The sequence below is a fragment of the Pavona decussata genome, unplaced genomic scaffold (genome assembly GCF_977016875.1).
Source record: "Pavona decussata unplaced genomic scaffold, jaPavDecu1.1 SCAFFOLD_381, whole genome shotgun sequence".
In the NCBI taxonomy this organism is placed as follows: domain Eukaryota; kingdom Metazoa; phylum Cnidaria; class Anthozoa; order Scleractinia; family Agariciidae; genus Pavona; species Pavona decussata.
Genome location: NW_028145755.1, coordinates 1,616,185 through 1,629,391, shown reverse-complemented (window position 1 = coordinate 1,629,391; position 13,207 = coordinate 1,616,185). Strand labels below are relative to the sequence as shown.

Genomic DNA, 13,207 nt, shown 5'->3' with positions numbered 1-13,207 from the left:
ATGTAGAAACTCTCTACCGAACTTTACAAACATGAACCTTTCTTCTCCCACGAAATAACAGGTCAGGGTTGATCGTAAAAGCATCCGGATCGTAGCTTTCCATACAGATATACCTGTTGGTCGCTTAACTCTGGGAGGAGTCTTCAAGGCGTCGCACAACCGACAAATACTTACAGTGTAGTAAAATTAATTACGGATACGATAGTCTCTCTTAATCTTTCACTTGAAGAAAAAAGCATTGAATACTTTGTAGTTTATCAGTTGTGGTTTCAGCCACCGTTAAGATTGTACTTTGCAAGTTTGTACTTTTTAAGTTTGTACTTAAGTTAAGTTGTGAATAAATAAAACTTACATAAAACTAAAACTTTGCAGTTTCTCGTGCAGTTGCTCTGACGAAGGGCTAACGCTCGAAACGTTAGCACTCGAATCACTTTACAGTGCCCCAATTACCTTCAAGTTATCAACTACGTTGATAAAACCAAACCTTTACTTGGGGAATTACTTTGTGTTTTGTGACTTTGCCAGTCATGTTCCTGACTTCCATGGCTTAGCTTGTAGCAAGTCTATCAATACCTACCTCACTCGAACCATAACTTCTCGTACACAAACTTTATTTGGATTATTTTTATCCCATCATTTAACAGTTGCTTCCATCATAACAGTGCTTAGCACTTAGCTTATTCTACAAACGTGATCTGAATTCTGTAACTGATTTGCACTATTACATATCCAAGAACACTACTATGTACAATATAAATTGATTCGATTACTACAACGAACAACGAACTCTATACAAAGTGCTTTAATTTTACCAGAGAAAAAACACAACGACAATTAACAAACCATTTTTTTTTTCAGTTACAAACATCATAATAAGCAGCTGCCTTATGATAGCTTGCTAAACTTTCCCTCTAAGATCTCTCTGGGGCTTGCAGCCATAGTCCTAACTTGTGTCCAGTAAGGCTTCTTTTAAACACGAAAGAACGCGTTAAAACTGGCAGAACCATTTGTCGGGGAAGCTTGGCCTATGTTTTCACGAAATGCGTCATTCGTGTTTCTAAGGCAACCGCTGACGGTTGGATCCTAGCTTCATTGCATAGAGCCTACTCTGCCCATCTTGCAACAGGCAAACTCGCAAAAAAAAACCAAAGTACGCCAAACAAATAGCAATATGATTCAGTGACCTAGCGATTAACCCTTTCACTTCCAGGAGTGATCAATATGTAATTTCTCCTCACATTATCAATGTCTTTGTTGTTTCAGCTTCTAGTTTGAATTGCTGTTTTTACCAGTTTGTAATTTTGTCTTATATATTGTATTTTTTAACCTTTTGTATATTTAATCTTTACAGGACCGTTCTGAAAACCACGTTACGTGATGGAAGCTTCCTAATAAAAGATTATTATTATTATTATCATCATCATTATTATTATTATTGTTGTTGTTGTTGTTATTATTATTATTATTATTATTATTATTATTATTATTATTATTATTATTATTACATTGTAAACCAGGCAGGTGATGAGAATAAATTTTGATTGTTTGATGTGACACCAAATTCTCTAAACAAATGTATGGCAGTCAGTTAGGAGAATAAACATTTAGATCATGGGATTGAAAGGGTTAATGGCCCTGCTGAGGTTTTTCTTAGCTGCGTCATTGCTTTACCTATAAATTTCCAGCATCCTGACAAAGTTATGGTCGCAAAACTGTACAAATCTTGAGCCTGTCCACTACTTGTCTGAACAACCAACGGTACTAGAATGATGCATTAATTAGTAAATGACACAGGCATACTCAGAAAAAAAATCAGAGTGCTCCTATCAGGAGTCGAACCTAAGACCTTCCGATTACTAGTTCAGATGCTCTACAGGAGACTCGTGGGAGCTAAGGCCATTGTGCCCACGTATTATGCAGTTGTAATAATGCACTGTGGCTTGGTACAAAGTGTGATCATTGCCCTAACTGGTTCACCTGTTTCACTCAAGGAGCAAACCCTTGAATCGCGAAATTAGTGTACTTTTAACTTTTTTCAATATCTAAAGTCAAAGTGTGATCATTTAAACAGAAATCATCTCAGTCTGAATTGCTTTTTGTCGCATTCCTAGTCTGGAACTCTGAGGAGTCCAAGGATTATTTACAGCTATTTACATTCCCAGTTATAGATTTTATCAAAGCAGGTCTGAATGGATAGAAGCTAGCTAAGCTTATAGTTTAACCCTCCCACAACCAGAGTCAACCCTCTGCACAGAAGTACAATACTAATTATTGAGTCTGTAGATAAAATCTTTGACGCTATTGAGCAGTACTTTCCTGTGGTGCTGTTTATTATGCTCTACAAGGTGGTTCAAACTTTTGAGTCTGTGGGTGAAATCCTTAAGTGTGACCATTCAAATGAAAGCTACTGAACATTAATTTCACCTGGTGCTATTTATTATGCCGTACAAGGTGGTTCTTACTTTTGAGTCCGTGGATGAAATCCTAAAGTGTGACCATTCTGATGTAAGACATTTAGTGAGGTGGTCTTTTCCGTAGTGTGAGCTAACAAAAGTGTGGTGCTGTCTACTTTTTGCCAGGATCCCAGTGATAGTTTAGAAATGTTGTGATATTCCTTTCCATCTTGGTTGCTCTGGAGAGTAACAGGGTTAAGTTCATAGTTAAATTATTGTTAATTTACGATGGACTACACTGCACTCTGTTTCCCAGTTCACCATCCTCATCTTCATCGTCATCATCAGTCAGGGCATCACTATCACTGTCCTGTTCACCATTCTCACTTCGTGACTGAAACAAAGTTAAAAAGACAAATTAGGGGCACTTACCATTTACGCAAACCACCCGGATGGAAATTTTTGGCATAAATACGAAATGATTTAGCTTGTCTTAACAGAAGATGGACAACATGCAAACTGTATGAACATGAGCTGTAAATCCCAAAAGGAGTAATAAAAATGCATCACTTTGACCAGAAGCCCATAATTTCAGAAGTACTCTACATGGAATGATGCATACCATTTGATTTTCCAACTGGAATTTCTGGGTTTTCTATGTAAATGGTAAGTGAAGTGTTAACTCAGATCTAATGTTTGAGTACCCCACACCCCACGAATATCATTAAAGAAGAAAATAATGCCTTTCAATCCTGTAAACAGTGGACCAATGAATGTGTTGAGCCTGCTGAAGAGGAGAAGATTAATACCTGACGTCTCCTAATATGGTGCATCATAAGCCACAAAAGATGTTCACTGATCGGGTCATGAGGCCGGAGTCTTTCTTCTTCCCGGTCACGATCATTCTCTTTAATCACCTGAAGAAATAAAGTCAAACCATTTATTAAGTGCTTCCCCTCAGATAATTGAAAAGTACCCGAAAATATCCCCTTAATATTTTTTTACTGTAAACTTGACATCTGTTGAAGGGTCACCACCACTAATGCTTTAAGCCCCAATTCAGGTTGTGAACATAAACAAAATTATGACTTTTTAATGATGCATTAATGATGTTTTTTAACCAAATTTTACAGACTACAATGATGAGGAAAATAATTGTGGAGAACAGAGAGCGGGTTGCACAATATTGAGGCTTCAGGGGTTAAGCAGACGTGGTTACCTTTTACCAAGTCCCAGTGAGTTAGACAGACAGGAAGACAGATAGATGATACTTAATATGTTTATTGTTTTTACATGTACCTGCCACTCAAACAAATGGTTACCTTGTAAAACTGATGCCAAACAATTGCCTGTCATCAAATACATAATAATGCTTAGAGAAAATCACAAAGGGAGGTGTAAATGTACCAGTAAATTTGTCTTGGCACATGGATCTTCCTCGGTTTCTATTTAAAGTTTCAACCAGTTAAACCTGTATTGAATGGTCAACCCATACTACACAGTCAGGCATTGAGCAGCATTTTCCCTTGGTGCTGTCAGAATCTGTCACGCCTAACTTGGCACTTCAGAAGATTTAAATTAATAATTTATTTGTTCATACTACTTACGTTTTTGAGCCCATCTAAAGCAGTTGGTTCCTCAGCAGTTGGCAGCCATAGTTTGATATCATGATCAAGACCACTTGTAGCCAGAACAGGTGCATTGGGGTGTGGCTCTAAACAGTTCACCTGACACAGCAAAACAAGCATTATTAACAGGCATAAATGGATCAAATAAAACAGCATTAAATTACTGTTTGATCCCTCCAGGCTTTGCTTACCATCTTCTTTAACTGTATCTAGACCAGGGGGAAGGGAAGGATTCTGCCCACAGCGACTTCACACCTGAATAACTTTTTGATTTTAATGACTTTTTGTTCAATTTTGGCGCTTTCCTGGGGTTTTGGGGAATCCAGAAGTCCAAGATTGCTGCCATTTGGCAATCATGATGTTGCAGACCTCAAAGGAAACATCTCTCCTCCAAGTCTTATTGCCATAGCTTTGATGCTTGCAAAGTTATGGAGTGGGGGAAGAATCCCCCCCCCCCCCCCCCCTTCACCCAGCCAAACAGAAGAAAGAAAAAGCCCAGTCTAGACAGGGTTAAGATGACAGCTCAACAAACACAGTAATTAGTCAAATATAGGACGTCTTCTACTTGCTCAAGTACTATCTAAATCAAGTAACAGCTTCTACACCCATTCCTCCTTTCCAAGTTTTTTTTCCCTGGGACACTTCATAACTTGAACGAAATTAATCCAGAAATATCTTCCCCACAAAATAAGGAATCCCAGGGATTTTATTATCCCTGGGAATTTTATAACTAAGGGTATGCCTGGAGGTATTTATGAGTCCAGTGAAATCACTCTCAAACAATGATATGGAGCATGGTCATCTATGAGCCAAACAGTAACACCTATTTAATTTTTTTTTTACCCCAGGGAATTTTTTCAGAAGTTCACTTACCACCCCTGTCCTGTCTCCCTCGAGAAACTGCACCACCTCCTGGGTCTGTTTGTCCCACAAGAAGACATGACCACAGTCGCTTCCGCTTACTACAAACTCACTTTGTGGGCCATAAAAGTTGACACCCTTTACTACAAAAAAATAAAAAATGAAAAAGCTCAACAAAGATGAAACTAAAAATCCACATGAACGTGGTTCTATAATAGTTAAAGCAGCCAGTTTCTTCCTTTATTTTACTACTCTTAAGTATTTTGGTTGTGGAGTGGAATACGTTTGTATGTGGTGCACTGTGTCCTCCTTTAGTCTATCAGAATCAGAAGGAGGATGCCTTCGACTTTAAGTAGTTCTTTGGAAAAGAGATGATAAATATTAATAAACACAGCCGGGAGCAAGGGACAAACAACAACTTCCACCACAGCACTAGAATGACTGGTATTTTTATTCATAATGCAGTAAATTTCCCACCTGTAGCATTGTTTCTGTGGCCTTTGTAAGTTTTAATGTACTCTGCTTCGGAACTAAGGAGGAAAATCAAAGTCAAATAAACAAATCTGCCCCATGTGAACCTATAACGTGGCCTAATTGCATGACCAAACATTTGTAAAGGTGTTCTCATTTATGAATCATAAGACCACAAACATGACAGACAGAAGCTTTAAAATTTAAAAATGAAGGTACCTACCTTGAGTATGAGTCAAACAGGTAGATGTTTTCGTCATTATAACTAACAAGCAACTCTGTTTAAAAATAACAAAAACGAATTTTAAAAGGAATTCAAAAGTACAATTTTCAACAAGAATGTCATAGGACTAAAACATAAAAAGAAAACTGATTTGTTGATAAACCACTTCTTAAGGAATAGCATTCATATTTAGTTTTATCAACTGGGTTAAGGTCATTTAACACAGTAACTTGGCCACCATAAAGACATTCAAGTGCTGATGTTTTGAGCAAAAGCTCTTCATCAGGGTGAAGGATTTGCTCCCACGAAGTACTAACACTTGAAACAGCACTCAAATCTGATTAAAGGGGAAGTATTATGGGGTTTTTGGTATCTTTTGTTAAAAATGATGAAATAAGACCTTCAATCAGCTGCCAAATAATTCTAGAATGACAAGAGGAAAGAAATCAACTCAGTTCTTGAAAAGAACAACTCATGATCTGTTCTAGCATATTTTTGAAACAAAAATGTGAGAACTTGAAAAACATTAGCCTAACATTTTTCAAGTTTTAATCCATACCGGCCTACTCTGTCTCTGGCCAGAGGCACTAATTGACAGTTTTATTGTACTGGGGTGATAACTTATAACAAACTTGACAATTATTTCTTTGTTTCTGCTGACAGACAAACATTTTTTGGTCTTGAAATGACAGCAAATTTGCGTGATACTTCACCTTTAAGGTGGCCAAATTACATTCACCTCAGTTGATAACACCAAATATTCATTTTCATTCAGCCACCAATGCAGCACCACAGATTCTTTAGAAACTAACCTCCTTACTTTTTTAGCTAGCTATGGTTTGCCAAATTTTCTACCATATTTTTGTTCAAACAGTAAGTCTGCAGGTACTAATCTATTGTTTATTGAGTTTGATGACTTATAAAATTAAAATGTTCCTTTGCAGATATATTCAAATAGTAATCGGCACAAGCTTACCTGTCCCATCATATGAGTAAACTAGGCAAGTTATGTTTGCAAAAAGATCATTGCTTTCCATCTACAGGGGATTCAAATTAAAACATTTCATTAAAAAATACTTGGAAAACAAAACACATCATTATGCATATTTATGGTTGACTTACACATGCTTCTTTATCATAGGAAATTATCACTAAATGACATTAATGCAAATTTAATTAAGGTCACATCAATTTCCAGTAGGCTTGAAGAAATAGAGTGCTGATAATTTCTATCATTTAAATTACCTAAACTTTTGAATCCTGCCTTGTACAGATAGCTGTCTTTTTCAGCATCGGGTACACTTTTACCAATATTTCAACTTTTTTTTTTTACCAGAAGTATCATAAATCTATATCTTTGCTTTCATCAGTTTGATCTGTCAGGACGTTGACAAAACTCTCTCAATGGTGATAATTCCCTCAATGGAAAATTTTAACTGTTCCTTTGCATTTTCGAAATTAAAATTTTCTTTCTCCTGAACTATTATGCTCACCAATTTCCTTTCATAATTTATGACCTGTTAATTTCACGTGCCTTAAAGGGGAAGTATCACGAAAATTTGCTATCATTTCAAAACCCAAAAATGTTTGACTGTCAGCAGGAACAACGAAATAATTGTCAAGTTTGTTAAAAATTATCTCACCAGTGCAATAAAACCAGTGCAATAAAACTGTCGATTACTGCCTCTGGCCAGAGACAGAGTAGGCCGGTTTGGATTGAAACTTGAAAAATTTTATGCTAATGTTTTTCAAGTTCTCGCATTTTTGGTTCCAAAATGCGCTAGAACAGATCATAAGTTGTTTCTTTCAAGAATTGAGTTGATTTCTTTTCTCTTGTCATTCTAGAATTGTTTGGCAGGTGATTGAAGGTCTTATTTCATCATTTTTAACAAAAGATATCAAAAACCCCATGATACCTCCCCTTTAATATATAAATGTAACTGCTAATTTCCTACATAATGATTGAAACAAAAAATCATTGACGCATGATTAATTGAAAAACACATACCAAATGATGTGGGCAATACTGTTTCACTGGTTCAACATCAGCCTTACTGTCCTGTTTCAAAATATACATGATACAATCAGTCACCATCAGTAAATAAATATTAATTTATGTTCTGTATTATTATAAACCTAGTAACACATAGTGTAAACTCTTTGACGGAAAATTTGTTCTTTGTACCTCTGGCAGTTTTCTCCTGTCATAAATTCTGCAAAGTAACATTAAAAATATATAAATATTAATAATTAAAAGTTAAACGATAATCGTTAATTAATATGATGAGTAGCTAGTGTACAATGATCCCTGTGTGTATAGTCCTGAGGGGGACCGTTTCAATGTTGATTAATAATCATTCAATTTGAAAACTTACGATGGTGAGTATTCAAGCATTTAAGTAAGGGTTTGTTGGTTACCAACTGAACATTTCTTCAGACCACAGGATTTATTTTCTTGGCATTTGGAATTTGGGGTCAGTATGTGCAGCTAACTCCTCAAATAGAAAAAGTATTTCAAGGTAAATGATTATGATTTCAAAACAAGATTTACTTATAATTAGTTACTAAAACATTTACTCTTTTCAGACCAAACAGTTAAAATGGAACTTCATACTGAACCAGCTGTGGATTGTATGTGACTAATTACACTTGCTTTATATTGCAGTAAGTAATCTATGGGAGTGCTCTGATGGGGGAGTGAGGTTCAATGTCCAAAGGTACCCTAGGCACTCCCAGGAAAATTATGATTTACAGAGAACTTCATTATCTTACCTTGCAAACTGGTCCCTTCCACCAACTGCAAACTCATAGATATTTAAAGGATTGATAAAAATTGTGTACAATGGTACTCTTCTGTGTTCCTCAATACGACAGCAAAAAAGTCTGTAGAGAGGAAAATGTACCAAGAAAGACAACTGTCAAGTTCAGCAGATTATAATGCGAGGTACACATTGAATTTTAGTTAACTGATACTCTGTGCATCTCGAGATACTCGCGTTTCCTATGGGTGGTGCCTACTAATACAGGGATATTTTTATGTGGTTTAAAACTATGCGGAGAAGGCAGAACTTAGCAAGTGCTCTTAGTATACAAAAAGAAAATTGGGGGTAGCCATGCATTTTTCAGAGATAATAAAGCTTCAATTTGGAAAAAATGCCATACATTGCTTTGTATTTTACTTCTTTTTAGAAAATTTATTGTTGCTTAATAATATCTCTAAAAAATGCCCCACTACCCCCAACTTTCTTTCTGGATTCCAGATCTGTTTTTCCCACAAAGTCACAAACTGTGTAAAAATACTTCTGTATTAGTAGGCACAGTCCTTAACAGAGTTGGTTTAGAGCATGACTGGAAACACAATAAGAAAATTGGAAATAACCAAAAATTACTGAAATCTCTAAAATGCACAGCAAATTTTTCTGGTGAATATCAGACAGCATTAATGTTGTTTTTCGTGGGTGGTGTACAGCACCTGATCTGTTCAAAAGGGCAAACTCAAAGTTTCCAAAAATTAATAATTTCCCTGTCCATCTGCATTCAGCTGACCTAAAACAATATTAAAACTTGTTTAAAATATAAAAATTCTGTACTCAGAGCGCAATTAAAACTTAAAGTGGGATATTTCATTCGGATCCACCGAACTTCGTCAGCCACAAAACTTGTAGAACTTGGGCTAAAATACAAAATTTTTTTCTTTTAAATGTTTGAAATATCTAGGTCATGAAAAGGATAACAAAGTTTTCAGGCTCTTATTTTTAACCCTGAATTTATACCAAGTGAGTACATCAGTAACTAAAAGGCAAGTAACTGAATGAACTGGCAAATCACCCTTCCCATAATGGCAGTTGAGAATAAGCAACACAAAAAAAAAAAACACACACACATAAGCAACACATGCTTTACTTTTTAAAGTAAACTGAGACATCAATGGCCCCAGAATCTTACTTGCGGGCTTTCTCCTCTCGCAGATCAGCATGGAAAATCACACCATCCTCTCCACAGGTAAGAAACTCACATGGTGACCCTGGCTCTATACAAAGCTGGCGTTTAAAATATAACGATAAATTCAAATAATTATAATAATTATAATGATATTTTAAACATATTAAAAGCTATCAGGTTCCCAAATGGAAGATACGGGACCCTCAAGGCGCTTAGAGTAATACATTAGGGATAGAACAATTTATTTCTGAGGGGGAGGGGGACCAGGCAATTTAGCTGGGCATAAATCTTTTTCTCACACCATAACTTTAGACAGCACAAATTTTTGTTTCATTTGCTTTCAGGGAATTTACGGAATAAAGAGCTTGCTCAAATTTTTTCTCTTTGAGAAGTTAAGCACATTTTTTTTTCAGCACTTTTGTGAAGAACTTTTTGGGGTACTAATGCCTTAACATCCCCCCCCCCCCTCACCCCCCAGAAATAAAATGGTCTGTTCCTCATCGCTGTGAAGCTTCGTCAGATCTCTTTAGGGTTTGGATTAAGGAGCAGTTTTGGGGGGCTGAAGTGTGCCATGCGTACCCCATTCATCATACATACACATTTGTGATTACGTGAAACAATTAACAAACAATAACATGAAAACTGGACAAGAGAAGTGTGATTTACAATGCACTATTCCAGAAAATATCCATACTCCTCCCAAGGAAATAGGTGTTAGTTTGAGTGAAGCTGAGAAGAAAAACAAAGCATTTGGTTGCATCAATTTACCGTCGTATTTTCTTTAATTAAAAACTTTGGCTTTTGAGAATTCCTTTCCTCAAAACTTCCAGCAACCTTCTGTAAGGATGAATGGATATTTTCTAGAATTGCACAACACTTACTTTGTGAGCTGCGCCTTTGTGTTGTGCAAGACACTTGGTGGTCTTACAACCATCGCCTGATGAGGGGTGAAGAAAACCAACGCGCACCTTTGAAATAGCAACAAACACACATTGACCCTTGGAATGCCACACGCAGTATAACCCTACCAACAAGCACTAAACTATTGGTCAGTGGATTGTTCTACCCTAGATCACTTTGAAACAAACACGATGGAAATTAAAGAAAAATGGAGGATTAGAAAGCAGTAGAGAGAGTAGGACATATATATACAGCCAGCGATTGCAGTGAAGATGACCAGCTACTTGGGGTTGGAAAGTGACTAAACAACAACAGAGTTGGGAGACTTCCTATCTTTATGTCTAGCTATTTTCCTTACATGGAGGTGCAGTGACGTATTGGTTATTGTATCAGACTTTCAATTGGATGGTTGGAAGAATGGAGGGTCGCAGGTTCGAGGATAGGTTGGTCTGTGCATTACTGTGTTGTTCCGTAAGACAAAGATCTTTGCTCCACAGCCTTTTTTCAACCAGATGTATAAATGGGTACTAGAGAAATACTGCTGGGGGTAACCCTGCGATGGACTAGCATCCCATTCAGAGAGAGTACCAATACTCCTAGTTGCTTTATGCTTCAGAAAGTGGGTACGCTCTGGCTGCATGGGCCACTTAAGCTCAAGCGAGATATTGACACTTTCAGCTGGCACTCAACACAAGATCTCCCAGGTGCTTTGCCTTTTGACATCTTTCCCCTTACTATGGTATCTCGTGTTTCATGCTTGTGCAAATGCTAAGGGCTTTTGGACGATAAATACATATACATACATTTATTTGGTAAAGCAGGTCAGTACCTGGGCTTAAAATTTTACACCCAGGGCTGAGTTGCTCAAGGCATGGTTAGTGCTAACCATTAGTTAAGAGGTATTAAAACCTATAGGTTGTTATGGTATTTAACGCAGGTTAGCGCTAACCATGCTTCGAGCAACTGGGCCCAGAATGGTAAATAGCTTAACAAGACTTGGGAAGTTTACATGTACTTAAATTTGAAGAGTAATATTATGCTTTTTCCAGTCTAACAACATTTTGTGGAACAGGCATCTTTAGAAAAAAATCTTATGTCCCTCCATGCCTCTCTCCCGATCTGACTCTCCAGCTCTGAGATATAAAAACATAGTTTGAAGGCCGATTAAGGATAATCCCTTAAAAGCTGATTTTTACCTAAAGGTGAACTCTAAGTCGAAACGGAAGGGAAAAAATCTTTTGCAAAAATGGTTGACTGATTACTTATAGACCCTTCTCCAAAATGGCGGCTACAGATTTGAATGAGTTAAAATTGAACTGAATGAAAAACTGATACCAGCACTGGAAAGAACACCTTTACTTTAGTAACCTTGCAAAGTTTCAGCATATTAGGTGTAATATCAGCTGAGAAAATGTAAGTTGAAAAATGAACATGTATGAGTGGGGGTACCCCCAGTCATACAAACATCTGTAAATTTGACAAATTTCATCTTACATTTCCTAAGCTGATATAACACCTAATATGCTAAAACTTTGCAGGGTTACTAAAGTAAAGGTGCTTTCCAGTGCTAGTATCAGTTTTTCATTCAGTTCAATTTAACTCCTTCAAATCTGTTGCCGCCATTTTGGAGAAGGGTAAAGTTTTCGTTAACCCAGGAATATCTTAATCGGGCTTTGAACAACTGGGCCCTGGGGCACAAGCTGTTTACAATAGGTGGGGGTAACCTTTCCCAGGTATTAAAATGTTTCCCTCATATGTTTATTCTCAGTTGGAAATCAAAGATCGATATAAAACATTAATTAAAACAATTTACTTTAAGTGAATCTACTAAAAAAACCTAATAAAATAAAAACAAGTTGAACAATGCAAAGAATTATCTTTGACCAGCTGACACTTCTCATATGATCGCAAACCTGATCTCAAAATTTTTTTACATTTGAATTTCACCCTCATATATATTGCTCATTCTCTAATATCTTTCATCTGAGGTTTAAAAAGTCGTGAAGCTTACTGTAGTATTTACCTTCCCGTCTCGGGCACAACTGACTATCGTGTTATCACCAGTATAGGGCATAAACTTCGCCTGTACAAACAGTCAAAATAGAGAAATTAGCTTATTGTGATTTAATAATGACATCTTTCAGTCTCCCCCGAGACAAACAAGTACGGGAAATGAACTTTCCAGTAACTACCCAAAGCAATTCAGGTTTCTTTTCATGAGATCTATCTTTTACCTGGAAAACGTTGCTTGAATGACCGCTTTCATAAGCAAGTTTCTTCTTTCCTTTTGCCCAGTCCCATATGACAATATCGAGGTCATCGCTTCCAGAAGCCAACAGCTCCCCCGACATGTTGAAATGAAGTGTGTTCACGCAACCGTCATGGTGCTCCAGATTTTCGTGTAAAGTTAGCCGCTTTACAAGTCCACAAGAACCTGAAGTGCCTCTGGAGAAGTTGTTCGGGGAAAGAATTCCAAGCTGACGATATTGTAAACCAGGAACTATAGATTGCTGAGCATTCATGGCCATTTTGGAAATGTATGAGCATTCAAAGACTGGAGAAATGCGGCTGAATAGCTTTGCTCACGTCTCCAACACCAAAAGCATCAAGGAAAATCGCGTTCCTGAGCGCTTCCCCCTTCTGTCTCAGTCATTTGTGATTCAAATTGTGAAAATGACTAATTCAACAAATAAAAACACGTAAATTTCTGCTCCTTCGAATGCTGCCGACGGAGAACCAAAACAAGCAGACACGGAATGACCTTCGGAACTTCGAACATTTCACGAAAA

The 13,207-nt window shown here is 37.0% G+C and overlaps 1 protein-coding gene across 1 annotated transcript; it reads right to left on the bottom strand.

The window, feature by feature from the left end:
* Positions 1-594: 594 nt before the first annotated feature.
* LOC146452028 (DDB1- and CUL4-associated factor 8-like) lies at positions 595-13,159 on the bottom strand. Its single transcript, XM_085098264.1, has 14 exons — positions 12,653-13,159; positions 12,442-12,501; positions 10,400-10,486; positions 9,522-9,616; positions 8,349-8,459; positions 7,762-7,789; positions 7,585-7,635; positions 6,553-6,613; positions 5,577-5,631; positions 5,360-5,412; positions 4,895-5,025; positions 4,001-4,120; positions 3,203-3,310; positions 595-2,787 (listed from the first exon to the last, which is right to left on the bottom strand). Exons 1-14 carry the CDS (start codon positions 12,944-12,946, stop codon positions 2,677-2,679), a joined length of 1,365 nt encoding a protein of 454 aa, XP_084954390.1. The 5' UTR covers positions 12,947-13,159; the 3' UTR covers positions 595-2,676.
* Between the last annotated feature and the right edge of the window lie 48 nt (positions 13,160-13,207).

What these genes read in the sequence shown, in the direction of transcription:
- LOC146452028 (XM_085098264.1), bottom strand. Translation starts at nt 12,946, where the DNA reads ATGGCCATGAATGCTCAGCAATCTATAGTTCCTGGTTTACAATATCGT. An exon ending in ACAAAGGCGCAGCTCACAAA is followed by an intron (nt 9,617 to 10,399) that starts GTAAGTGTTGTG and finishes TTTAAACGCCAG; the next exon opens with CTTTGTATAGAGCCAGGGTC. An exon ending in CTTTAGATGGGCTCAAAAAC is followed by an intron (nt 3,311 to 4,000) that starts GTAAGTAGTATG and finishes TTATTTCTTCAG; the next exon opens with GTGATTAAAGAGAATGATCG.